At 52.5% G+C, this 26696-nt stretch overlaps 1 protein-coding gene across 3 annotated transcripts; it reads left to right on the top strand.

Moving 5' to 3' along the window:
* Positions 1 to 1637: 1637 nt before the first annotated feature.
* Positions 1638 to 26696, top strand: TK2 (thymidine kinase 2). 3 transcript variants are annotated; one of them, XR_011146422.1, is made up of 11 exons: positions 1638 to 1974; positions 2114 to 2151; positions 7645 to 7719; positions 9748 to 9801; positions 10377 to 10466; positions 12548 to 12621; positions 20042 to 20130; positions 20705 to 20784; positions 23774 to 23854; positions 24221 to 24334; positions 24993 to 25040. XR_011146422.1 is itself a non-coding variant. In XM_068991799.1 (10 exons), exons 1-10 carry the CDS (start codon positions 1923 to 1925, stop codon positions 25089 to 25091), a joined length of 732 nt encoding a protein of 243 aa, XP_068847900.1. In that variant the 5' UTR covers positions 1638 to 1922; the 3' UTR covers positions 25092 to 26696. The 3 variants fall into 3 exon arrangements, 2 of the variants coding, with proteins under 2 accessions (XP_068847900.1, XP_068847901.1); XM_068991799.1 differs by lacking the exon at positions 24221 to 24334 and having other exon boundaries at positions 24993 to 26696; XM_068991800.1 differs by lacking the exons at positions 1638 to 1974; positions 2114 to 2151; positions 7645 to 7719; positions 24221 to 24334 and having other exon boundaries at positions 9786 to 9872; positions 24993 to 26696.

Here is a 26696-nt window from a genome sequence, read left to right as displayed (position 1 = left end):
GATCTAATGCCTGATGATCTGATCTGAGATGGACCAGATGTCCTAATAATACAAATAAAGTGCACAATATTACAATAAGACAAATAAAGTACACAATAAGTGTAACGCACTTCAATTATCCTGAAACCGTCTCCTTCCCTTCCTCCCCAGGGGGGTTGGGTGGGAGGTCTTCCACAAAATCGGTCCCGGGTGCCAAAAAAGGATGGGGACTGCAGATCTAACTAGTGCTGATCAGATGATGCATGACTGACTGGAGAGCCAAAACTATAATTAAGTCTTGGTTGGTGAGTGGGGCTTAGCATAAGCGAGTCCTTTGGGTCCTGTTGTCTAGTTTTTTAATAGCTTCCAGAGGGATCTAACATATTTACAGTCCAGATCCTGGAAATGTCAAAGTTCTGAGAAAACAGCGCTGGCTGTGAAGCAAGATAGATGGGCTTGAATTTCAGCTCCACCCCTTAATGAATGCTTCTGTTTACTTTTTAAAAGTTACCTGTTTCCAAAGATCAGCTCGGCTGGGAGAATGGGAGTGACAGCACCCATCTGTAGGCTTGTTGGGAAGAATAAATAACAGCGTGTGAGTTGTCACTAGTTCCTGGATACAACAGATGCTCAATCAAGCAACCTCCAACAGTTAATTAGGGCTTCCCTTGTGGCTCAGCTGGTAAGAATTCGCCTGCAATACGGGAGACCTGGGTTCGATTCCTGGGTTGGGAAGATCCCCTAAGAAGGGAAAAGTTACCCACTCAGTATTCTGGCCTGGAGAATTTCATGTGTAGTCCATGGGGTGCTAAAGAGTCGGACACAACTGAGCGACTTTCACTTTCAATAGTTAATTAACAAATCAGTCGCTGGTGTTATTGGCCACCCAAGCCCCGAATCTTGCCAAATCATGGGTTCATTCTGCCAGCGTCTGGTTGGCGGGGAGATTTCCAGGCTGCTAAACGGCGAATCCCTTACCTTCTCGGGGGAGGGTGAAATGAGAAGAGGTCTCTTTAAGAGTCGACGGGGCGGGGCGGGGCGGGCTGGGGCTACGGGCTGCACGCGGAGGCGGGCCCCGTCTCCCGGCTGCGCTCGCGCGGGCCCGCGCCGGAAGAATGGCTGGGCCTGTGGCATCCGGCGGCCGGGCTGTGCTGCTGCGGCCGCTGCGGAGCTGGGCTTTCCGGGCGCTGCGCCGCGATGGGCCCGGGAGCCCCGCTTCCTGCCCAGGGTCGCGAGGGGCGCAGCGTTGGGCCTGGCCTCGGGGTAACGCGTCGCTCAGCTTCCCTTGCAGGCATCCCGGATGCGGCCATCAGCCCCACTCCCCGCCCTTGGCTCGTGGAACCGTCTTGAACCCGAAACCCCTCCTTCCGGGCGCCGGGATTTCCTTGGGCGGCCTGGGGAAGGGGCGGGGCGGTCGGTGGTAGGTGCCCCGGACCCTGGCCGGCTGTAGCGGGTGGCGCGTTGGGGCTCTGGGCCCATCTCCTGTTCGGAGCTGCGGAACCCTCTAAAGAGTGGAAAGAACCTCCTCCCCGAGGGTTTCCGGTGCCATTCCTAGGTCCATTCTTGCGGCCTTGGGGGAGGTGCCAGCAAGCGGGGGTGGGGGTGTGGGGTAGGTTCAATGCCCTCCCTTTTCCATTGGGACTGGAGACCCTGCCCTTCAGAAATGAGAGCCCCCGTTGTAGCCAAGTTCTGGAGTTCAGTGGCACCTCAGAACCCGCCGTGGGCTGGGTGGGCCGCGATGTCAGCCCCGGGGCCTGCAGGAGAAACTTGAGTCCTGTGCCGAAGTCCATACCCACTGACCTCTCCTACCTGGGAGCTTCGAGTGGAGGCCACTCTGCGTTTTAACTGGCTTGACACCCATCAGTGAGAGTCATAAATATAAAAAGTGTGGACAATGGAAAGCATAATATACTCTGTGAGCTGAGCACATTGGTGGCCTAGACATGCCAACAGGATCCAGGCGGCAGTTTCAGTTTCAAAGCATAGACAGCAGTGGTGAGTCTGCCTCCCTCTGCCGAGGGAGGGTCCCAGGTGTTACTGGAAAACATTTCTAGGCCAGGGAGCAAGCATAACAATGACCAAAGAGTGAGCTATTTAAAATCGCGTTAAAAAATTGGTTTCCTTTCTTTTCTAGATAAAGATAGAGAAAATGAAAAAGAGAAAAAATCAGTGGTAAGTCTCTTTCTAACGTGCACTCTTTCCGGTGTAGGATTATATATGTGTAGTACACACACACACACACACACACACACACACACACACACGCAATACATGTTTCGAGGAGAAGAGTGAAGGGATATGTGCACATGAAAAAAAGAACAAATACAAGGGGATCTCCAGGGATAAAGAGCTGTCCACTCCTGGGCCCCAGGCTCCCTCCCCAGAGACCAACTCTGTTACCAGTTTCTGGTGTCTCTTTGCTAAGAATCTGCACAGGTAGGAGAATACATGTATTCATAGCCTCTGGGTGAATTTTGACTATTAACTTGAATAGATGAATGATTACAAAGGATTTGTAAAGTGGAAGGTTAGTTTGACTGCTAGTAGGTGACAGCCTGACTGTGACTGCTGCCCCTAGACCACCGATGCCGAGAAGGGTAGGTGAGTGGGCGATCACAAAGAATTCATGGGGCTCTGTAGACATGGGTTCCGCCAGTGCAGTGACTTCCAGATGCTAGCTCGGGGTGGGGGGTGGATTGTGCCTGGTGTGAGGTTGAAGGTCAAAGGAGGGTCAAACTGGACATGCCCATGGTGTTTAAGCCTTTAGCTGGTTGTGGTGGAGCAGTGTTTTGGTCACCATTGGTCCAGAGGCTCAGGGAGCTGCAGATTGGTAGATAATGGCTGGAGAGGGAGTTACTTGGTGGATGTGGGCAGGAGTACCTTGGCTGGGGTCTGTAGAGGGTGGAAGGTGTGGGCAGGCCCCCTGGGGGTATTTAGGGTGATAGAGAGGGCCTGGGAAGGAGAGCAGTCACATGGAGAGTACTGGTGATGAAAATGCTTGAGATTTATGGAAAGTTGTTGAAACTAGACATGGGGTAGGGTATGGCGACAGGCACCACAGCTGAGGGAGGGGTTGGTAAGTCGAGCCAGGTGGGTATTGATTTGTGAGCCAGGCCTGTCCTTGGTGCTTTCTGGGTGTGGTCTGATATCCCCCAGACACACAGTAGGTGGTCCATAGGAAGTGGTGTGGAGCTTGCAGTCTGGTCCAGAGCTGCTCTTAATTATACAAATCCTCTGAGTTCCTGTGTGGACCTGGGACTCCAGCAGCCTTTGTTGTTAGTGAGCCTGTGGTCTGATGGGGGAGACTGTGAACAGGACAATGGTGGGTCTAGAGCCGCAGGGAGTAGGGCAGAGCTTCTCGAGGATGATGACTGAGGGCAGCCTTGAGGACAAGGCAAGGCAGGAGTGTTGGAACAGTGAGAACTGCAGGGGCAAGTCACAGAGGGGTGAGAGCCTGAGGTTTGTGGTTGTCCCAGAGAGGTGGCTGGAGAGAGCCTTTGGTCAGGCACAGGGACTGGAGGCAGATCCCACCACCCGCAGCCAATGAAAGACTTGACCAGATGTGATCTGGCTTACCTCTCAGGAAGAGGTGGTGGACCATAGATAGGGAATCGGGGGCCCGGCTGGGCTGGACTGGAGGTGGAAAGGCCAGCAAGGAAGGCTGCTCCTACAAGGAGGGTTGGAGAGGTGTTGTGAGTTGATGGGTGAGGAGAGAAGGCCCTGAATGTCTGGGTAGATGGTGTAGCCTTTCCTGAAGACAGGAATGGAAACAGAAGCTGTAAATGGGTATTGGGGGAGTGATGAATTGAGGTGCCTATGGGACATCCCATGGGATTGAACTGGACAGGGAATAGCTGGGCTGAGCTACAGCTGGGGAGTGAGTCACTGTCCAGAACTGCAAAATAAATTCCAAAGTTGGGTTAAAAAGAAGTGACTAATGTTTTCAAGTGAACAAAATATGAACAGACTTTTCCTGAGGGAATTTGTAATAGCTGAGAAACCTATATGCACGTCAGGAAGCAACAGTTAGAACTGGACATGGAACAACAGACTGGTTCCAAATAAGAAAAGAAGTACGTCAAGGCTGTATATTGTCACCCTGCTTATTTAACTTATATGCAGAGTACATCATGAGAAACGCTGGGCTGGAAGAAGCACAAGCTGGAATCAATATTGCTGGGAGAAATATCAATAACCTCAGATTTGCAGATGACACCACCCTTAAGGCAGAAAGTGAAGAGGAACTAAAAAGCCTCTTGATGAAAGTGAAAGAAGGGAGTGAAAAAGTTGGCTTAAAGCTCAACATTCAGAAAACGAAGATCATGGCATCTGGTCCCATCACTTCATGGGAAATAGATGGGGAAACAGTGGAAGCAGTGTCAGACTTTATTTTTTGGGGGCTCCAAAATTACTGCAGATGGTGACTGCAGCCATGAAATTAAAAGACGCTTACTCCTTGGAAGGATAGTTATGACCAACCTAGAGAGCATTTTAAAAAGCAGAGACATTACTTTGCCAACAAATGTCCATCTAGTCAAGGCTGTGGTTTTTCCAGTGGTCATGTATGGATGTGAGAGTTGGACTGTGAAGAAAGCTAAGCGCCAAAGAATTGATGCTTTTGAAGTGTGGTGTTGGAGAAGACTCTTGAGAGTCCCTTGGACTACAGGGAGATCCAGTCGGTCCTGAGATCAGCCCTGGGTTTTTTTTGGAAGGAATGATGCTATAGCTGAAACTCCAGTACTTGGCTACCTCATGCGGAGAGTTGACTCATTGGAAGACTCTGATGCTGGGAGGGATTGGGGGCAGGAGGAAAAGGGGACGACAGAGGAGGAGATGGCTGGATGGCATCACGGACTCGATGGACATGAGTTTGAGTGAACTCTGTGAGATGGTGATGGACAGGGAGGCCTGGCGTGCTGCGATTCATGGGGTCGCAAAGAGTCGAACACAACTGAGCGACTGAACTGAACTGAACTGAATAAACAGAAGAAAGTGCTCCACCTCCCTAACAGAGGAAAAATGCTTTTGGAAATGGAGTAAGGAAAGCGTGGATCAGACAACATGGTTCAAGCCCCAGTTGTGCTCTTTAGTAGAGATAGACAAGTTCTTAACCTCTCAGAGCCTGAGTTTTCCCCATCTATGCAAATAATTCTTAGCTGTGATTGTTTCAGGGATCACTGTGACAATGTTGGCGAAGTACAGAACCCACAGGGGCTAACACTGAATGCCTAGTGACAGACATCATTATTCATAATGAATGAAGATTTAGGATGGGATATGCCCAGTATTGGCACAGTATGGTAAAAGGCACATGCTCTTCCATCCATCTTTTTCATTTAGAAAAAGGGTGTGAATTGAGACAGCATTTTAGAGGGTAATTTGGCATTATCATCAACAATCATAAAAACTCACATATCCTTGGATGCATTGATTATACTCCTAAAAGTCTATTGAAGGGGAATAATTGGAGCCAGTGACAAGGATTTATGTACAAGAAGGCTCACTACAGCACAGGTTATTGTATCAAAAATAACACAATTTTATAATAAAAGCAACTGGAGAGAATGTACCATTCAACAGTAGGGATTTCAATAATTCATGGTATATCTTATGTGATGAAATATTATTCAGCCATTCAGAATCATGTTTTTGAAAATACTTAATGACCTAGGAAAGTACACTTTGTAAGAGATTAGAAAAAAAGGATAAAAATATATAAAGTATGATCCAAATGAAATAATACATAAACTGTCTATAGGGGGTAAAGAAGGAAAGAAATTGTTAGTCTGGTTAAAGGAAAGTTGGGAACTCATAACAGTGGGTATGTATGAGGGAGAGGGAGAGAGAATTTGAGGGGTGAGAATGGAAAGTCTTAATTTTTTGACTATTAGATTAAAATTAAACTGTGTTCCTTTTTTTTTTTAAAGAATGGCTTTATTATGTTAGGTACATAGCCCCAAATTGACTTGTTTTAAGTTTACAGCTTAATGATTTCTTAGTAAATCTATGGAGCTGTGCAACATCACGGTCCAATTTTAGAACATTTCCATCACTCAGAAAAGAAACCTCATGCCAATTTATGGTCACTCCCCCAGAGCCGGGCAACCACTACTCTGCTTCCTGTCTCTGAGGATTTGCTTTTTCAGGACATTTCCTATAAAATGGAGTCATACAGCATTTGGTCTTTGTGACTAGCTGTTTTCATTTTTCTTATGTTTTGAGGTGCATCTACCTTATTTCGTTTATCAGCACTTCATTTCTTTTTATTGCTGAATGCTGACAGTGCTCCCTCGTGCATGGGTCCCACTTGGTTGAACATTTGGGCAAGTTCCCTTCTTATGGCAGATTTCTCAGGCTCTTTAATAGGATAATATATATTTTGATTCTTCCGGTGGGGGCTTTGGGGCTCAAACTTGTTTGCCTCTGAAAACTTTGATTCTGATTAAACATTTAAATAATGGTTATCTCTGGAATCAGGAGTGATTTTTTTTTTTTTGTCAGTTCCCTGTATTTCTTATTGTGAGAATGCTTAAAATCTGTTTTCAGAAAAGATGAAATGTTATTATTTAAAAATAAGGATAGGGAATCCCCTGGTGGTCCAGTGGTTAAAACTCTGTGTTTCCAGCCCATGCAGGAGGCACGGGTTTAATCCCTGGTTGGGGAGCTAACATCCCACAAGCTGTGCAACCCCTCCCACCCACCAAAAAAAATAAACAAGGATAGCTGGCACATCACAGCGTCAGTTACAATCATGGGAAGTTGGAATGAAGGCCTGACAGCAGAGGAAGGCGGAGGTAAACTTGGGCACATTCTCCAGAGTAGTGGTGCTGGCTGGCTTTGTGCTCCCACGGCACCGTGAACATCTTTCCTTGTAATTCCCTTTTACTTTGGTCCCCATCTTCACACTTAGGAGCTCAGTGGGAGCTGGGACTGGCCCCTGAGTCCACGGTGCCTGGCCCGTGGAAGGCCAATCCCATGCCTCCAGGTCATCACGGAGCATCACGCTGAACTCCCTGTGCTGTGCGGCAGCTTCCTACTAGCCATCTGTTTCACACACTGTAGTGTTTATATGTCAGTGCCACTCAGTTCATCTCACCCATACCTTCCCCATCCCGTGTCCACACGTTTGTTCTGCACGTCTGCATTTCTGTTTCTGCCCTGCAAACAGAGCCATCTGTCTCATCTTTCTAGATTGCATACATATGCATTAATATATGACATTTGTTTTTCTCTTTCTGACTCACTTAACGTGTATGTTAGACTCTCGGTCCATCCATAGCACTACAAATGACCCAGTTTCATTCTTTTTTTAATGGCTGAGTAATATTCCATTTGGCCTAGAATCTAAGTCTGAGGGATTGAGCTAGGGAAAGGCAGAGCTAGGGTGGCCGAGGACAAGTTGTGGGGTCTGTGGGGTGACAAAAGGGAGCATCTATCCTGGAGGGTGGTGGTCTGGTGGGTCTGGAGCCTGCCACTGGTGGGAAGAATTGAGTTGTTGATTGCTAATAACCGGACCTTGGGGTTTCCTGTGGAGGTTTTTTGTACACACTGAGGTCTTGGACTGAACGAGTTATGCTGTTCACCTGAGTACTTTCCTAGAAATTCGTCCTGATACTCCCCCAGGCACTCACTTTCTGGTCCTAACGTGCATTTGTCTTTTGCTAGATCTGTGTTGAGGGCAATATTGCCAGTGGGAAGACAACATGCCTGGAGTTCTTCTCCAACTCAGCAGACATCGAGGTACGGCTTCCACACTAGGTTTGAAGGAAACTGCAAAAGCTTGGTGCAAACCAGGCCCTACCCAGCAGAAATGCTGCTGGGGGAATTGAGAATATCCCGTGTAAGAGGAGGGAGGGGCCCCTGGAAAGCGTGGGCCTGGTTTCCCCCAGACTTTGCTCCATGCACCTTTTTCCTTGGCTGGTTATACTTTGTAACCTCCCACTGTAGTTAGCTGTGAGTATGACTGTGTGCTGGATCCTATGAGTCCTCCTCGTGAATCCTCAGACCCAGGGAGGTGGGGCTCTAGGGGCCTCCTGACACACCTGTCCTGAGCAGTGTAACTCTCACTGGCACTCTATTTTTTCAGCCCAGCCAAGTGGCATGCGGCAACTTAATTCCCTGACCAGGGATCGAACCCCTGCCTCTGTAGTGGAAGTGCAGAGTCTTAACCACTGGACCAGGGAAATTCCTCCCCCCTGCCCCCTGGCTTTAGAAGCACTTATATTCTCACTGAAGACCTTGGAGCTAATGAACACCACCACCAACAGCAGTGAGAATTAACAGCTAATGAGGGTGGTACTCTGTGCCAGGCACTGTGTTGAGGCTTCATGATGATCTAATTGATTTCATCCTTAGAAGAGTGGTCCCTGTGAGGCAGGTCCTACTGTCGCTTCAGCTGCAGAGGAGGAAACAGAGGCTCAGTGAGGTCACATGGCTCGGCCAGAGTCGCCTGGCTAGTGCCTGCTCCAGGGCCTGTGCCCTCGTTTGGCTCCACAGCATACAAAAATGTTTTGGCTTTAAGAAGACCACCCTTCAGATCTCAGCTCTGCTCTCTGACCTCCCCAGCTAGGTTACTCTCCCTGGTGTAGGTTCTTCTGGCCCCTGTGGATCCTTATTTTATACTACTCAGGGTTTGAAAATACGTGCTAACTTTCTGTGACAATCTGATTAATGTTTGCTTCCCTAGCCACTTTAAAGTTGCGTGAAGGCAGGGCTGGGGTGTTTTGCTCTTGCTGTATCCTTGGTACCTAGTGTGGTACTTGACACGGGAGATGCTCAGTGGGTGTTGAGTGACTGTCCCACAGATGGGGCGCAAGTCAAGGCTGCCTCTGTCTCAGCCTCTGGTGAGCCTGAGTGGTACAGCATTTGCTACTCACAGGATAGGAATGGAATGAAGACCCAGAAGAAGGAGAGGAAGGTTGGGAGGGGGCTGGGAATGATTCACAGAGGAAGGGATATTTGAACTGGCTTTTGAAGGATATGTACGAGTTTTCCATGTAATGAAAGTTGAGGTGAAATAAGTTGAGGTGGGCATACTGGGCAGAACAATAGCATGAGCAAAGGCACAAAGGGGTAAAAGGTGGGGGGAGGTTCCTCCTCAAGGGGCCCATGCATTGCTTTCCTTTGATCTCTTGTGACCTGTGGCACCTGCTCACATGCACTTGAAGATCCCCAAATATCCCCATATATTCTCAAAGTCTTGGCTCCAAAGAACACTATTTAAATCCTTTCCAGAACTCACCTGCACAGTTTAGGGAAGCTACTGAAAGAAACATGATCCTTTGCCCGTCGGTGTGTCCAGTGCAGAAATCAGAGAGAGGAAATGGAGGCAGAGCTCACTGCCAGGGTCACGGCAGAGCCCCCAGACCAGAAGCTGGGCTCGAGCTGCACGAAGCAGCCTCCCTCCTGCCTTCTCTCACCTCCCTGCCTGCCCTCTGGTGGGCAGTAAGGAACAGGATGGAAAACAGGAGGGGTGGTTGGGAGAACTCCCCTTGCCCCCGAGGAGCCCCCATGGCAGCAGAGGAGGGGATATGTGCGTATACTTGTATACGGGGTGGACAGGGTGGGTCTTAGATCCTTTCTGGAAGTCACACCAGAAACCGTGTCTAGATGGAACTCTGACCTTGCAGGGAGGGTTGCTCCACTGTTTTAGCCCAGCCTGGGTGCCCAGGTCTTGACTCTGTCCCTATCCTACCCCTAACACTCATCCGCCTTCACGGAGCTCAGAACTGAGGAGCAGCCACTCTCTGACGTCTTCTCTCTTGGCAGGTGTTAACAGAGCCTGTGCCCAAGTGGAGAAACGTCCGAGGCCATAATCCTCTGGTGAGTGTGCGGTTTCCTGTGTGAACTGCCAGCTTCTCAAGTGTACGGGAACGGCGGTGCTAGTGCACGAGGTGTGTCCTTGCTGTGCACTGGGCGAGGGGACAGCGGGAAACGGTGGCAGGTTGATGTTCTGAGGTCAAGGTTCTCTGAGGCCTGGCTGGGCGTGTAAGGAGCCTGGAGCCCTCCTGTCAGCTGTCCCAAACCATTGCAAGTGCTTCGCCCCTGCTCCGTGGGGTGGGGGTGGGGGAGCAGTCTCCAGCTGCTCATTCTACCCCGACCCTCTCCTAGAAGAAACCCAGGTCTCCTTGCAGGTTCTCTGGTAAACCTCCAGTTGGGGTTTGCACTTGGCTATGCTCCTGGCTGCCGCAGGCTCCCTCTGAAGCTGCCCTATGCGCTTTGCCAAGGATGGACCCAGTAAGCAGGGGCCGTAATGTGCCTCTGCTCCTTCCACCTCCTTCCCGGTCAGAAGGCTCAGCTCTGGCTGCTAGAAAGGGATGGGTGGGGTCTGGGTCCACAGGCGGGGAGTCCTGCAGATCCAGCACTGCATTCTCCCCCCACCCCCCACCACCCCGCAGGGTCTGATGTACCGGGATGCCTGTCGATGGGGCCTCACGCTGCAGACGTACGTGCAGCTCACCATGCTCGACCAGCACACTCGTCCGCAGGTACATCTCAGATGCTTGGTTTCAATTTTCTTCAAATGAAGGGCATTTGGTTGCCAGGAAGGGAAACCTTACAAGGAGCTGCTCAGCCTTCTCTGTCTCTGGAGTCCAGGTCTCTGGTCCTGCCGCTCTCTGAGGACCAGGCTTCAGGGCCCCTAGCCCCACCCTCAGCTAGCCAAGAAGTTGCTGCGATGCCACATGATCCCAAGTCTTCATGACCTGCTGGCTCCTGGGCTCAATGCCCTTTAACTCAGTTTTCAAAAGTGTGGCCCCCAGACTGGGAGCTGCAGCAGCACCTGGAGGCTTGTTAGAAACTCACATTTTCTGACCCCATCCTGGACCTGTTGAATCAGAAATTCTGGAGATGAGGCCCAGCAATCTGGGTTTTATCACGCCCTCCAGGTGATTTTAACGCAAGCCGTGTTTGTTTGCATGAGAACCGTGGACCTAAACTTCAGGAGGCCTGTTCACATTCTTGGCTCAGATTCTTGAGAGGAAGAACCTGATTGGCTCAGCTTGGGTCGGTGTCCAGGTATTGGGCCAATCAGGTATTGGGGCAAATTACCTGGGCACAAAGATGGCTGCTTTGGCCCCTTTCATCAGCCAGGGGGTGTGAACAGGGGCTCTGAGGAGATGCAGATTGGCACCTGTGGTTCAGAATGGCAGCCCAGCCTGAGAGACTGGCTTTGGAGTCTCTTCTTACAGGAGACAGGATATCCACCGGCCAGTGTCTCTTGACACAGGGCACTGCAGCCATATCTCTCATCCTTCTACAAATCTGTGTGTTTTTTAAAATGAAGAAAGATACAAGTAGAACTGTTTGAATTTCTCTCTCTCCAAGTGAGTGAGTGAAAGTCACTTAGTCATGTCCAACTCTTTGTGACCCCATGAACTATACACAGTCCATAGAATTCTCCAGGCCAAGATACTGGAGTTGGTAGCCTTTCCCTTCTCCAGGGGATCTTCCCAACCCAGGGATCAAACCCAGGTCTCCTGCATTGCAGGCGGATTCTTTACCAGCTGAGCCACAAGGGAAGCCCAGAGATCTGTCTAAAAGTTACATGTCCGAGGATCTGAGATTGGCATTCGCCCTACTTTTTCCTGAATGGGCACTCAGTTGCAAACAGAAATTGTGTCTAGTATATCTACATATAATGGGCCATATGTGTGTTCCTCTGTTTAATGAAATGTATCAGGAAGGAGGCAGAGAGAGAGAAAGAGAGGTGGACAGACTAGGAAAGAGGATAAAAGAGGGATACATGGGGAGCTACAAAAGATGGGTAGGAGAGAGTTGGAAGTAAGGAGAGGATGGAAGAATAGAAAGGAAGACGGATGGACAGATAGGAGAGAGAGGACATGGCTTTGAATCAGGTTGTGGCTTTGAATCGGCCTCTGATTTGTGGGTCCAGGTCCCAGTGGATGCCATGGGCAGGCTGAGTGAGAGCAGTGTTTGCCCATTCAAGTGTCTGGAGTCAGGGCAGCTCTCCCTTCCCAATGGGACACCATGAACAAAGGGAAGGCCTCGTGGAGGGTCCGAGCCTGCTGGCGGAGAGTGGCGCCATCAGTGTTGTCCTCCCCTGCTGTAGGTCATGGTCCTTTACAGTCGTGAAGGACTGCGTGATCCTCACCAGCCTGCAGCTGTTGGCAGGCCTGCTGCTGGGGTTGCAGAAAGCCACACCCTGTCCTCTCAAAGTTCTGCCTCTGCTTCCGTGGATGCATCTGCTGGGTCATTAATAGTTACCACACTTTACACTTGCCACCACTTTCCCAGGCGTCACTTAGCAGTTTTTCTAGCACTCCCCAAACCCACAGTCCAATAGAGCCTCACCCCTCCCATGAAAAAGGCTGCAGCTCACAGGCTCTCCGCCCCGCCTTGCTGCACTGACCACTGAGCCTCAGGGCGTAGGGAGGGTCCAGGGCCAAGGAGGCTGGACACACGGTTCTTTGTTGTCCACCCTCACCCCTCCCCGGTGGCCTATCGGTTCTGTATTCAGCATAGACCAGAGGCAGGGGAGCAACAGTCATTGTTCAGGCTTCCTGACCTTCCTGCCTGAGTTTAGTAAATAACATTTGTTTTCTTTTAGATGATGCCTATACGGTTGATGGAGCGGTCAATTCACAGTGCAAGATACGTTTTTGTAGAAAACTTGTACAGAAGGTATTGTAGTTTGCACAGTCGATAATTTATTCAACCATTAAATTTTTAGAAATAAAATTGGAACTCATTTACTAATTGACAGATACATGGTATAGCAACCAACCATACTGATGGCTCGACCGTCCAGGGAGGGCAGCCTGGCAGCTCTGCTGACCTTGGCTGGGCTTGATGACACATCCAGGGGTTGGCAGGCCTGGGGTGGCCCGGGGAGGGTGACTGGGGTGACTCATCTCTCGTCTGCTTGCTGATCCTCTCCCGGGACCGGTGAGCCAGCCTGGGCATTCACTTCCCATGGTGATGGCCAGAGGGCAGAAGCGCTAGTTTTTTCTCAGGTCTCGACTTCATGTTGGCTGACCTCCATTGGCCAAAGCAGGTCACATCCGCTGACCCCAGTCTGAGAGGGGGCAGGGCCCTTTTGGGTTACGTAGCAGAGTGGGACAAGACATGGTGGGGTGGAGAGTCAGAGAGAGTAGAGCCGTCAGTCCAGCACGGTGTGCGTGGTACTTGTTGTGCTTTCACTTGAAGATGTCTTCTGTCCTCACGGGAGCAGACTCCACCACACAGACATGGCTGGGCGCCCTCAGGGCTGCAGCCTCAGAGGTGTGGGGCCCTCCGCTCCTGTGCTCAGTTGTTTGCTGATGTTTAGGGGTCTTGGGGGAATTGGGCTGCAGGCTGGGGTCCGAAGTTTCAGCTTCTTCCCCGCCCCTCCCTTTCTGGTAGCTGTGTGCCTGCTCCCCTCCCCTTGCCATCTCCCCCATGTCATGCCTCCTACTGCCTTGAACTTCATCCCTCTCAGAGCTGGTCTCAGTATCTTGCTTCTACTCTGTACACCCCAGTTCCCTGGTTCTCCCACCTACAACTGTGGTCTTACACATCGCCTGTCCCCAGCCTCCCCAGCCCCCTTGTCTGGATGGGTTGAGCCTGTTACTCTTTCCTTTTTTTAAATTGATTAATTAATTCTTGGCATGTAGAATCCTTAGTTGCAGCATGCAGACTCTTAGTTGCAGCATATGGGATCTAGTTCCCTAACCAGGGATTGAACCCAGGCCCCCTGCATTGGAAGCATGGAGTCTAAGCCACTGGACCACCAGGGAAAATCACTTCTTTCTGTTGGTTTCCTTCATAGTATTTAAGACAACTTCTAATTAGGTTGAACGATATGAAATTGTTAAAACTTGACCAACTGTGACCTATAAAAATGGCAGTTTCATGCAGTTTAGCTTAGTATACACACACTTCTTGTCTGTCACATGCCCCACCAGCTGGACTGTAAGCTCCTTGAAGACAAGGAGCATGTCTGATCTGCTGGCCTAGCTGGGACCCAGCACAGAGCTGGCACCTGGGTGACACTTGTCAACTCCTGCTGGGTGTCGGGACCTGAGGCAGGTCTTTGGTCTCCAGCCAGACTTGTTCTCCAGCCGTTTCTCACCCCTTCCTCTGAGGGGTCCATAAAGGCTTCTCCCTGGGTCCTGAGCTGCCGAGGATTCATCCCCTCCAGGCCTCCTCAGTGCTGTGGGGTCGGGGTGGGCAGCCAGGGCAAGTCCTGACTGGGCTTTGTCCTTCATCCTCAGAACTTTCTTGTGGGCTCTGCCCTTCCGGCAGGCAGTATTTCTGATGCTGGAGCCCCGTGTGTGCCTGGCTGCCTGGGTGTCCATGGAGCAGGGGTGTCCACTGCTAGGTTTACACAGCTCTTCGCTCTGCTCTGGGGCTGCCACAGGGAGGACGGGCAGAGGAGAGGAGCGAGGAGGACGAGGGATCCCCTCCAGTGGTCACTTGCAGTTTTACTCATCTGCCCTCACGCGAGCAGACTCCCTCACACAGGTGTCGCTGGGGGCGGGGGCGTTTGGTGTCCCTGGGCGTTTTGCCCCTGTGGCTTCCTCAGGGCCTCACCTGGACCTTTGGGGTTGTGAAAGCAAGAGCCCAGTCCTGTGAGCGGCTGTGTGTGGCGTGGGGGGAGGCGGCCCGCCGAGATGAAAGGTCTTCAGGGGCAGGGTTTCCTCATTTGCCTGCACCACCTGCGGTTTCTTCATTTCGTGTTTGTGGCTTCAGAGTTTGGTTGCTGGGGTGTTTGTTGTAGTCCCTTTGTGCTCAGGGTCTCTGGGTGTCTTCCACGCTCAGGGTTTTCTTTTTGCAGGCTCAGTCAACAGCATTCTGGCCAGAGCTAAAGAAGTGACGACAGGGAGGAAGGGTAGAAACCCAGCTTCTCTCCAGGCAGCGGGCCTTCCCAGTGAAGTGGCCCTGTGAGGGTAGATGTTTGGAGAGGTTTCGCCTCCTCGCAAATACAGACTACCATCACTGTGAGCCTAAACCAAGTGACATCTAGAGCTGGGTTTGACTGAATCCTTTGCTCATACCCAGAATAGGATGTTGCGGTTCCCTCCCGGGGGAGTTCGACGGGGTGCTAGGAACCACAAGACGGCTTGTGTGGGATGTCAGCTCCTACCTGGGAGCTTGTGTGGGGATGGCCCTTACTGCTGCCCCTTCAGCCTTGGGGTTGATCCCTTTCTCAGAAGCCCTGGCAGCCTTGGCTTGGAGTCTGGAGGGACTGGGATGGAAGGAAGTAGGACAGGCCTGGCCTTGCTGATTGCAGTTGCAGGCCTGAGTGCCCAGAGAAGCCCGCAGACTGGAATTCTAACCCCGAAAGCAAAATGTCTGGAGGGCCCTTCTTAACTTTTGGGCCTGGGACAATTGAGGAGCTCCCCTGCGGAGAAACCCGCCTATTCGGCCCACACCCCTACCCCAGCGGCTTTGGGGTGGGCAGAACGTGCAATTATGCCACCAGGGGTTAATTGGCAACGAGGAAGATTCTGGTTCCACAATCTCCTTAAAAACTTAAAAGACCTAAAGAACTTCTGAGATGTGGGCAACTGCTGGAATGAACAGCTGAAGGTGGAGAGGAAGACTCGGCAGTTAAGGCGGCCAGGCAGGCCATTGTGTGGCCCGGCCCCGTGGGCGGAATCATGGAGCACACAGGTTTTACAGGATTGCCTGGTTGGCGTTTTCAAAGAGTATAGAGGGGGACCGAGTGGGGCCCAGCTGGGGAAATGACACACTGACTCACCTGGGGCTGGGAATCAGGGACATCCATTAAGGCCCGGCGTTTGGAACAGCAGGCAGGTCGTCCCACCACCCCAGTGGGTCCTGGGCTTGGGCTCCTCCTTACTCAGTCCCGAGTGGGCACTCACTGCCTGGGTCACAGGCCTGAGAGCTGTGGCTTTCCTCAGGCAGAGGCCAGAGAGACACTGGATATGCCCTGGGACATGGGAGGCGGGGGTGAGTGATGCAACTGGGGACATATGAGTTTGGGGGCCATGGTGAGCCAGGCTTTCTCAGGCAGAGTTAGGCCAGTCTTCTCTGGGCCTCAGTTTTCCTCATCTATAAATTGGGGCGGACATTGACTGCACAAGGTCTTGTAAAGTAAGTAATGTGTACAGGAGGCTGGCATTTGAGTCTGTGATTTTTGTTTTAACCTGTGCTGTGCAAACCAGGGGCTCTCTGGACCTCAGGGGGAAGGTGGCAGCGAACTGTGCCAAACAGACCAGTCAGCAGTTTTCCTGTGGACCCAGGACCTCAAATTTTACTCCTTGGGATCAGGGGAAGGCACGGTGAAACCCCTTCAGCTCACCAGTGGTGGGTCTGCAGAGAGGCTTACCCGCTCCGTGTGTTCTGCGGAAATAAAAGCAGTGCCTCAGGAGTGGTTCAGGGCACATTCCTGAGGCAGACACAGGAGGAGCTGGGCAGACTCCCAGGAGGAAAACTAGATACAGGTAAAACAGTGCCTGCTGCCTGAAATCCCCCAGAATCACGGGGGCCACCTCCCATTTCCTCATTCAGCCCAGCCAGCAGCCAGTGGTCCTGGAGCCCTCAGCAGATGGCTCCTGGCAATCTTGGAAGAGGTTTCCGGATCCTGCCCTCAGGGAGGCTGCCCTGGAGCCACCTGCATGGAGGACCTCCAAGGAGAGTTTCGGGAAAGGAAGCCCTGCTTTCTCTGTCTGCCCTCAGCCCTGGGTTCGCCTGGGCCACCCAGGAGGTGTCCTGAGACCCCCCTGAAGCAGCAGCTCTCAGGCCCCAGAGACCCCTCAGGAATGAACCCCATCCCCATATCTCCATGTGCCCCCCTGCACACGTGCACTTCTGAGGTGTCAATCGGTTTGGTTTTAGTTAGGACTGTGCTATGTGTGTCCTGAATTGTGACTCAGTTTGGTGGTCACAGCTAAGGGGATCCTCCCAGCTGTGGGATTTCACAGAGCCTCGCAGACAGTGGTGAAGTCCTCGGGCAGTCTGACACCAGACTGTCCAGTGTCAGTGATGTGGGAGACTGTGGGGCGGCCTTCCCTCCGCGCTGCCCACTGCCCCGCCCTTGAGTTGCCAGTCTGCTGTGTCCCCCAGGCCCTGTGTTTGGTGGAGGGGGTGGGGCTGATCAGCAGCTTCCTTTTTGCAAATCTTCTTGTGCTTGGAGTCAGCTTTGCTCCCAAGAAGGAAAACATGTCAAGAAGAGGGGTGTGGTGTTTTGAATATCAAATACTCTCAGCTGCAGCTAACTGCAGCCCAGCTCAGAGTAGTGTGAACATTGAGGGTGTTACCGGCTGTCTTAACATTAGACTTGGGGGTCGGTTTTATTCAGTGGCCCTCGTGCTTTTTCTATTGGAAGCACAGATGCTAAAGCTGAATCTCCAATACTTTGGCCACCTCTTGCAGAGAGCTGACTCATTGGAAAAGACCCTTACGCTGGGAAAGACTGAAGGCTAAAGGGGAAGGGGGCAGCAAAGGATGAAATGGCTGGATAGTATCACCGACTCATTGGACATGAATTTGAGCAAACTCCAGGAGATAGTGAAGGACAGAGGAGCCTGGCGTGCTGCAGTTCACGGGGTCACAAAGATTCAGGCACGACTTAGTGACTGAACAACAGCCGCAGAGTGCTGTTTCTCTGTGGTTCAGCACTCTCTATCTTGTTTGTGTCAATATATGATTCCCTCTTGGTGACAAAACGGCTGTGGCAGAACCAGGCTTCTCATCTGCTGGCCACAGGGTGGGTATCTTGTCAGTGCTTTCCTCTAAGAGTGAGGAAGCCTGGTTATCATAAACCCCAGCAAAGCCTCCTGTCTCACTGCTCAGGTTGGGCCCCTGTGACCTTGGCCAGGGGAGAGCATGTCTCCGAGACCAGTAGGTCTGCCCTGAAGGTAAACGCTCAGGCCTGTGGGATGGACCCTGAATAGATCATGGGTTACTTTTAAGGAGATAGGATAAAGGAATTGGGGGGTGGGCAGCCATACCAGTGTGGCAGTCTTGGAGGAGAGCCTGTGATCACAAAGTTGGTACCTCTACTACCCGACTTTCAGTCCCCTCTGCAGTGTCCCAGGACTTCCTCCCTCCTGCCTCCCCTTCGAAGCCTCCCCCACTCATTCAGGGTGGGGGTCCTCACCCTGCTCCGTGCTGTGCTTAGTCGCTCAGTTGTGTCCGAGTTTGCCTCCCCATGGACTGTAGCCCACCAGGCTCCTCTGTCCATGGGGATTCTTGGGGCAGGAATGCTGGAGTGGGTTGCCATGTCCTCCTCCAGGGGATCTTCTCAGCCCGGGGATCAAACACAGGTCTCCCGCCTTGCAGGTGGATTCTTTGCCATCTGAGCCACCAGGGGAGCCCGGTGGTACCCCAGCCCCCACCCCCGGCAGTGCGCATTCTTCTGCTGCTTGGGCAGGCTCAGCTCTTTCACCCTGAGCGCATCAGCTGGACTCAAGCGCTAGAGGAGGAGCCCCCCTCCAGTCTCTGCTGTGCTCTGTCGCTTGGGCCCCCGGGCAGGGCTGCTCAAGCCTGTCATCTCCAGAGCGCCCCTCTCCATGCCCACCCTGCCCCCTGCCCCAGGTGGGAGTCCGTGCCCAGCATCTGGCAGCAGGGCAGCGGGTGGGAGGTGGGGCAGGCTGCTGCAGACCACCCTCTCTCCCAGGCTCTTCTCCCACCTCCCCTTCTTTAGTCAACAGTGAGAAGCTCCCCCAGCTACACACAGCTCAGGCACCTCTACTCGCCTGTACGGGCCTTGTCATCCCATTTGGGTCCATCCAAGATGATGGTCAAGACTGGTGGCGGATGTTGAAAGGCCGAATTCCTCTCTTGGTCTGTTTCCTCCAGCTGCTGCCCCTACCTCCACCTCTTCCATGCTCATTTCCACCAGGGCAGAGGACAGACGCTGGGTCTGTCTCTCTCTCAGGCATTCTTTCTTAGCATAGCATTTTATTTTTTTAATTATTACTATGGTTTTTTAATTTTTTTGGCTGAAAAGTGTGGCATGTGGGATCTTAGTTCCCTGACAAGGGATCAAACCCACGCCCCCTGCATTGGAAGCGCAGAGCCTTAAACACTGGACCGCCTGGGAAGTCCCCTTCCTTTCTTCTTTTCCAGTTATCACATTAAATATGTAGTAATTCTTACCCCCATTCTGTTCCCTGATTTGAGAGCTGCTGTTGCGAAGTCGCTTCAGTCATGTCTGACTCTGTGCGACCCCACAGATGGCAGCCCACCAGGCTCCCCCGTCGCTGGGATTCTCCAGACAAGAACACTGGAGCGGGTTGCCATTTCCTTCTCCAATGCATGAAAGTGAAAAGTGAAAGTGAAGTCGCGATTTGAGAGCTAGTATGCTGTGAAGTTTTAGAAAATACAGAAAGGGATAAAGAAACATTTCCAATAGTCCTACTGTTCAAAGAAAAGCTGTGTTAACGTCCTGGTGGTTTTTTTTCCAGTCATCAGAATGTGTGGATGAACACTCTTGATAACACGGTTGGGTCATGCCGTATGCAACAGTTTTATATCCTGCTGTTCTCACTGAATGATGAGCACTTGATTATGAGCGTTTTCCATGTCATAAAGTATTATTTTATGGGATCATCTTTCAGTGACTGCATGGTTTTTCTGTTACATAGATACACCATGATTTAGTTTTTCATTATTTTTCAAAGAATGCTACAGTGGGCATCCACTATCATTTCCATAAAATACATTTCTAAAGGTGAGACGGGTTTGCTGCTCCCCCTCCCAGCCTGGGCGCTGTCCCTGTGCTTTGGGGACAGGCTTTATAGCCCCTTCCTTGGCTTAGAGTTCACATCCTGAATTTCTCCCCTCAGGCAGTGCCACGACACTTGCTGCATTTTATTGAGTTGACCAGAAAGCTTGTTTGGGTTTTTCCATGAGGTGTTACAGACACAAACTTATTGGCCAACCTGGTATCACGAACCGTCCCAGGGAGCGGGAGGTTGGAGGTGCTTAGGGTCCCTGTCGTCACTGCCCGCCCAGTGTCTTGTGATAACACTCTGCTTTGGTGCCCCTGGCAGTGCCCTTTCAGCAGAAGCCATGCCCAGATGTTCTGGGGGGAGTGACGTAGTCCAGGAGCTATCGTAGGAGAATAAAACCCTCACAACTCTCGTTGCAGTGGGAAAATGCCCGAAGTGGACTATGTGGTCCTGTCGGAATGGTTTGACTGGATTGTGAGCAACATCGACGTGTCCATTGACTTGATAGGTGAGACGGCCCCTCCCTGGCCTCCCTCCCCTGGGCCCACCGAGGATGTGCTTGGCTGGGCCCCCAACCAGCAGGGGTGGTGGGTGGGGCCCTCTCCATAGGTGATTCTTTCCTGTGTTAACTCAGCCTTCTCCCCAAGGGCACGCAGAACCAGGCTTCTGGTTCCTCCTGGAGAACCTCATGTTTCTCAAACTGCTTTCCCCTGGGTCTGCTGTGATGTGATGGGTTTTTCTTAGTTCATAAGAGAGAGAGGAGAGGGACGGAACCCGAACGGTTACTGAGACCACCAGCCAGGTGCTGGGCCCTGTGCTAAGCTCTTGTCTACACATGGGACTTCATTCAGCCTTACAGTGACCCTGCAGGGCTTGTGACACAGGAAGACAGTGGAAGTCACCGCGAGGGTCAGATGCCTGTCTGGCCGCACAGCTGCTCTGCGTCCCCTGCTCAGCGCTGCGGGCAGATGCTTCTCTGCACGCCCTGACACTGTGCCTTCCTTCCTCCCACCCTTCACTTTCACTTCCAAGCTTTGAATGGAGCAGTGAAAACCACATGTATATGTATTTTTAAATCTCAGTTTATCTCCGAACCACTCCTGAGACCTGTTACCGGAGGCTGAAGATGAGATGCAGGGAAGAGGAGAAGGTCATCCCACTGGTGAGAGGCCCTCTACCCTGGGAAAGGGGCTGCATCCCAGCCTGGCCCCACCCTCTGTGAACATGTGGGAGGGCGAACTCTGACTTCCTCTGAGGTTGGAGACCCTGTGCGTGTCCGAGTCCACTTCACTTCTTATGGCCCTGGACTCAGTGGTGGGCACCGCCATGCTGAGAGCTGTCCCTTCTCTAGTTCCTGCCCGGGTGTCCCCAGGGCTTGTCCAGTCCACCCCTGAAGATGGCATGCCTTTGTGCCCTCTCACCCCCAGACCCTCACTATGATGTGTCCGCTTGCTCACTTCTTCATCTCCAGGGCTTGGCACTGTGCCCAGCAAGGAGGTGGAACTCACTGGTATTTGTCCAGTCCCTCGCCCCTCCAGGTGCTGGTTCAGGGCCATGTCGACTCTAGTCAGGCTGTTGCTACCAGCTTGCACCGCTCTCCTGGCCTGGTCCCTCACTATTCACATCCCCCAGAAATCCAGCCCAATACGGCTGCTCGGCGAGGTGTCTAATAGAGAACACCATGCATACGGTTCCCTAGCCCCACCCCCTCAGTGCTTCGCCACTCACTTGTAGCATGCCATCCGGATCCTGCATGATGGGCTTCGTCCCCTTCCACTCCCCGCCTTTTCATGCTCCGGCTGTAAAGAGCTAGTTGTGGTTACACACACACACACACACACACACACACACACAGTCTTCTCCGGCTGTAAAGAGCTAGTTGTGGTTACACACGCGCGCGCACACACACACACACACACACACACACACACACACACACACACACACACAGAGTCTTTCCCTACTCCCTACATGTGAAAGTGGCTCAGTTGTGTCCAACTCTTTACAACCCCATGGACTGTACAGTCCATGGAATTCTTCAGGCCAGAATACACTAGAGTGGGTAGCTGTTCCCTTCTCTAGGGGATCTTCCCAACCCAGGGATCAAACCCAGGTCTCCTGCATTGCAGGCAGATTCTTTACCAGCTGAGCCACCAGGGAAGCCCCCTACCGTGGAGTTACACACATGTGTCTTTGCATAGCAGTTTCTTTTGCCTTCCAGGTTCAGCTCAGGTATCACCTCCTCCAGGAAGCCTTCCCTGACCTTCCCTTTGTTATGCTTCCCCAGCCTCTGTGCTTTATTATGGTCACAGCCCTTAGGACAGATACTCTGAAACTTTATGTGTTTGTTCCCCATCCCTTACAAAGCTGCCATGAACCTTTTCAGATTAGATCTTACCCCTTCTGCATCCCTAGCATGTGTCCCAGGGCTTGGCACCTTGGGGTTGCTCAGTTAATATTGAACTGAATGTCCTGTGTGAATGCCACTGGAGGTGAACAGACAGGCTGGGCAACCATTTCCTGGGATGATATGGGAGTCTGAGCTCAGGGTGAGCTAGACTGGGGTCTAGACAGCCAGTCCAGCTCCAGAGACCTGCCTGGGCACCAGGAGGGTAGATTCTAGCCATGAAGTCCCAAGCCTTGGTCTGAGCAACTTTGCAACCTGGAGACAGGAGTGATAGAGGAAGGGTGTAACGCGGTGGGGCTGGACTGTGCTGGCCAGGGCATGGCAGCTCTGTGCGGTGAGCCAGATGTTTGGAAGAAATGACAAGGCTGGAGTCCTCCCAAGTCACTATCCAGAACGTTGTCTTAATGGTTTTGACAAGGCCTGTAGACCTGTCTGTTGCTGCCGAGAACCCGCGAGTGGATAAAGAGGCAGCAGTGTGTTTCACCTGAGAGCCTCGGGGCTGGGAGGAGGAGGTGTTTGCTGGCAACCGGAGTGGGCCTCCCTGATAGCTCATTTGGTAAAGAATCTGCCTGCGATGCAGGAGACCCCAATTCGGTTCCTGGGTTGGGAAGATCCAATGGAGAAGGGATAGGCTACCCACGCCAGTATTCTTGAGCTTCTCTCGTGGCTCAGCTGGTAAAGAATCCACCTGCAGTGCGGAAGAACTGGTTCGATCCCTGGGTTGGGAAGATCCCCTGGAGAAGGGAAAGGCTACCCACTCCAGTATGCTGGCCTGGAGAATCCCATGGACATAGACCATGGTGACACAGAGTCGGACACGACTGAGCGGATTTCACTTTCACTTTCAGTGTGCCACTCAGTCCTGCCAAGGTTGCCTTTGAGGCAGGGCTGGGCCTCTTCTCCTTTGAGTCTTACCTTGTCTCCCAGCTGAAGTTGGTCCTGAAGGCTTCTAGGATCCATAGGTTATGAGTTGCCTGTTGGGGTGGGAGCAGCTGAGCGGGGCTCCTGGGCCAGTGAGGGCCGCCGAAGTCCTCTTGGTGGGATGGATGGAGGGAGGGTTCAGAGGCTTCCCAGGCCCCCATGCAGTCATGATGGCCCGGTTGATGGGGAGGTGGCAGAAAATGAGACCAGCCGGGTAGGAAGGTGTGTCTGAAGTGCCAGTGGAGCCGAGTATGCTGAAAGGTGGCCATTTTTTCCTTTTTAAATAACTATTCTGTTTTTTAAAATTGATTAGTGATTTTTGGCTGTCTGGGTCTTTGTGCTGCTGCAAGCAGGCTTTCTCTAACTGCAGTGAGTGGGGGCTGCTCTCGAGCTGTGTGTGGGCTCCTTACAGTGGCTTCTCTTGTTGCGGAACATGGGTTCTGGGGCTCGTGGACTCCAGTAGTTGCAGCACGTGAGCGCAGTAGCTGCGGTGCATAGGCTTAGTTGGCCTGCGGCATGTGGGATCTTCCCCTGACCAGGGAATGAACTGGTGTCCCCCGCATTGCAAGGCAGATTCTTAACCACTAGACCACCAGGGAAGCCCCTGGAGGGACACTTCGGACTTGTGCTGTCGGGGCTGGCCGGCGGGGTGCTTGGCTGCGTTCAGCCTGGCCCACCTGAGTCAGGCTGGCTGTTGCAGGCTCCTTTGTCCAGGGTGGTGCTCCGTGTTCACTGACCTTCCCTCACCTGCCTGAGCCCCCCAAGGGGAGAGGTTTGCCCCCCTCCCTGCTCCTGACAGCTCTTGTGTTCCCCACCCCCACAGGACTACCTGGATGCTATTCACCACCTGTACGAGGAGTGGCTCATCAAAGGGAGCCTTTTCCCCGTGGCAGCCCCCGTTCTGGTAAGTTCCCGAGGGGGCAAAAAAATTCTCTAGAAGGAGGAATGACCCACGGGCATGCCGGCCAGTCTGCAGTCTAGGGAAGCAAGGACCAAGTCCCTCAGAGCTGGAGAATTTGAGAGAAGGAATCAGGGAGGGTGGAAGGGGCCCTATCTCTCAGTTCCCTTTCTGGATTGAGTCTTAGTGAGCTGAACACACCTGGGAGAAGGTGACCTGTCCCAGTGTCACTACACCCGTGACACAGTAGCATCTCACTTATCCAGCATCGGCCCTAGAGGAATGTTCCAGGTGGCCAGAGCCCCTGCACCTGGGTTTTGGCCTTAACTGCTTGGGATGGTGGTCCTCCTGATGCACCTGTCCGTCCTCTAGGGGGTGGCTGGCCCAGAATCTCATTGCACCTTTTCATGGTGACCCCGGGCATCCAAAGGAACGCCAGTTGCTGTTCTGGTCTGTCACACAGGGATGCCTTTAGGAGGTGCTGAGGTGTGTAGGACTGTTTGCCTCGGACTGCTAATGCCTTTGAGCGCCTGTGCTTTCCCCTTACACACCTCCTCCTGCTGACACTCACCAATTCTAACTATTCGATGCTTCTGCCCAGTCAGTGTTTCCCTGCTTCCCTCGCCCTCATTTTCTGATTTGCTCTTGCTCAGAGTTTCTCCAGGCGGGCAGATGGGTCCTGTGAACTGTTCGGAGTGTGTGAGCAGCGTGGGAACCGAGGGAGGGCTGTGCACCCACTAGTGTGCCTGGCCTTGGGGACATCTGTCTGGGCTGCTCACACACTGTGCTCACGGCTCTTCCAGGCAGTGAGGTTGCTGGAAAGTGAGATCTTACTCTACTGGATTTTTCTAGAGAGTTTATTTTTTCCCCTCTTTATAGAAAAGTAGATGATAGAAAATGATGAGAAAAAAATGCATTCTCAGATGACTGTCCTGGGTTCTTAAGTGAAAATACGGTTGAGAATGTGGATTGACCTAGAACTGGTTGTAGCTTGGTCCCGACCTCCTCGTTCTCCTGCCTGTGACCTTGGGCTTCTGCGCCTTTCCCTGCCTCATCCTGCCTGCCTCTGTCTGTCTTTCTTCTGTGAAGGGAGGAGGATGTTGAGGTCAGGTGCAGCCCTGTGACCCCTGTGTTTCATTTCCAGGTGATCGAGGCCGACCACAACATGCAGAAAATGTTAGAACTCTTTGAAAAAAACCGGCACCGAATCCTAACTCTGGAGAATCGGAAGCGTGGTCCATAGGATAAGAGAGATCATGCCGGAGAAATGCCTGCTGCCGCCAAGTCAGCTATTAGGAGCAGTTTGGAAAACTCCACTCTCAGGAGGGCTTTGTATCTGCCCACAGTTGTCTTCCTTCTGGCCTTCTCTCCTTTCCCAGTGTCTTCATCCTGGGATCCTGGGCCTCGTGGGTAAATGGGACCAATGGGTTTGCCATGCCCTCTGGTGGCACAGCCTTGCATTCCCCGGGTGCGTCTCCTGGTGGTTTCCCACCGCTGGGTCCTTCTAGGCTAGGGAAGTTCCACCTGACTTGTGCTGGGCTCATGGTTTCTAGCCCTTCAGGCCATCCCGGAGGGCGAGGTAGTGGTCTTCCATCCCAGGGGAGGAAGTTGAAGCTCAGACAGACTAAGAGGCTCCCCAGGGCCACACAGCCAGTAACAGTGGAGTCAGCACCGTTCAGACTCCTGCGACTCCCAGCCCAGCTCTTGCCCCAGGCTGCCTCACCCCAGAGCCCCGCCTTGCCTACTGGGGACCCTCAGACACGCGAGGGGAGGGCCAGCTGTGTGTGCAGCTGGCATCATCACTTTCTCATGGTTTGAGCTGTCCTTGAGGGCAGTTGGCGTTTCTTGACTTTCACAAAATTGAGCCACGTTTGGCTTGAACCCAGGGTTCATCCGTTCTCTAGCGTGAGGCTGATATGGTACTTACCACCTCGTCAGGACTTCCCCGACTTAGGAGAGGTATGCACTGGCTCCTGAATGGTGCTTGGTCTCCTTGGTGACAGAGGTCATGCTTGAGCGGCTGCTGATGACCTGTCAGGACAGTGGTTTGTGGCCTCCGGGCTGGTGTGCCCAGTGTCACGCTGGGGCAAGGGGCTGCCAGCCTGGCTTCTGAGGCTCCCTCCCTCCTTAGTGGCTTGCATGATGAGCTTCACCTTTGGAGTTTCTCTGAGTTTGTGGCCCAGGGGAGTGACACCAGTGGCCTTAAGTCTTTTTGAAATGTTTTTCCATCCAAGGGGACATCGAGGGCCACAGACTGTGAACCATCTTTATTAGCTCAGACTGTCTTAGCTGTGTTCAGCTGTAACCGTGCATCAAAGGCACAGCTGTCTCCTGAGTCAAGTAGCAGCAAGAGACAGGAAGAATATTCTCTCCGAGGACAATCTGGACGGGAAGGATGGGGCTTGCAAGCAAAGGCTCTTGGAGCACTGGAGCTCCTGAACTTCGGAGGTGGGTGGAGAGAGCTTCCAGAGGCCGTGTGCAGACATGGGGGTGCGGATTGATCATGAACTTGGGGGAACAGGCCTTGGCCTCTCCTGAGTGGTGGTCGGTGTGCCTGAAGGTTGGAAGGCCTCGTCTCGGCCTCCATGTGAGTGAGGCACGTGTGCACGCAACTCGCTGATGTAAGTTGGTGAGAGGTGCCCCTGGTGGCCCGGGCCCAGAGGCAGCGCTCGGAGGGCAGCACTCTGTCTCCTGGCCCTTCTTGGAGGGACCAGTCCTGGGCCAGTTGCACAGGCGGGGATGGGTCTCAGCCTAGACGCCAGTGATGGACCAGCAGGAACCACGGCCGCTGCTACCAGCCACCTGGACATGCCGGGACCAGCTTTGGGACTTTAAAGACGAATGGTCC

Source organism: Capricornis sumatraensis, chromosome 20, assembly GCF_032405125.1.
Source record: "Capricornis sumatraensis isolate serow.1 chromosome 20, serow.2, whole genome shotgun sequence".
NCBI classification, from domain to species: Eukaryota; Metazoa; Chordata; class Mammalia; order Artiodactyla; family Bovidae; genus Capricornis; species Capricornis sumatraensis.
This window is presented reverse-complemented; position numbering and strand designations above follow the sequence as displayed.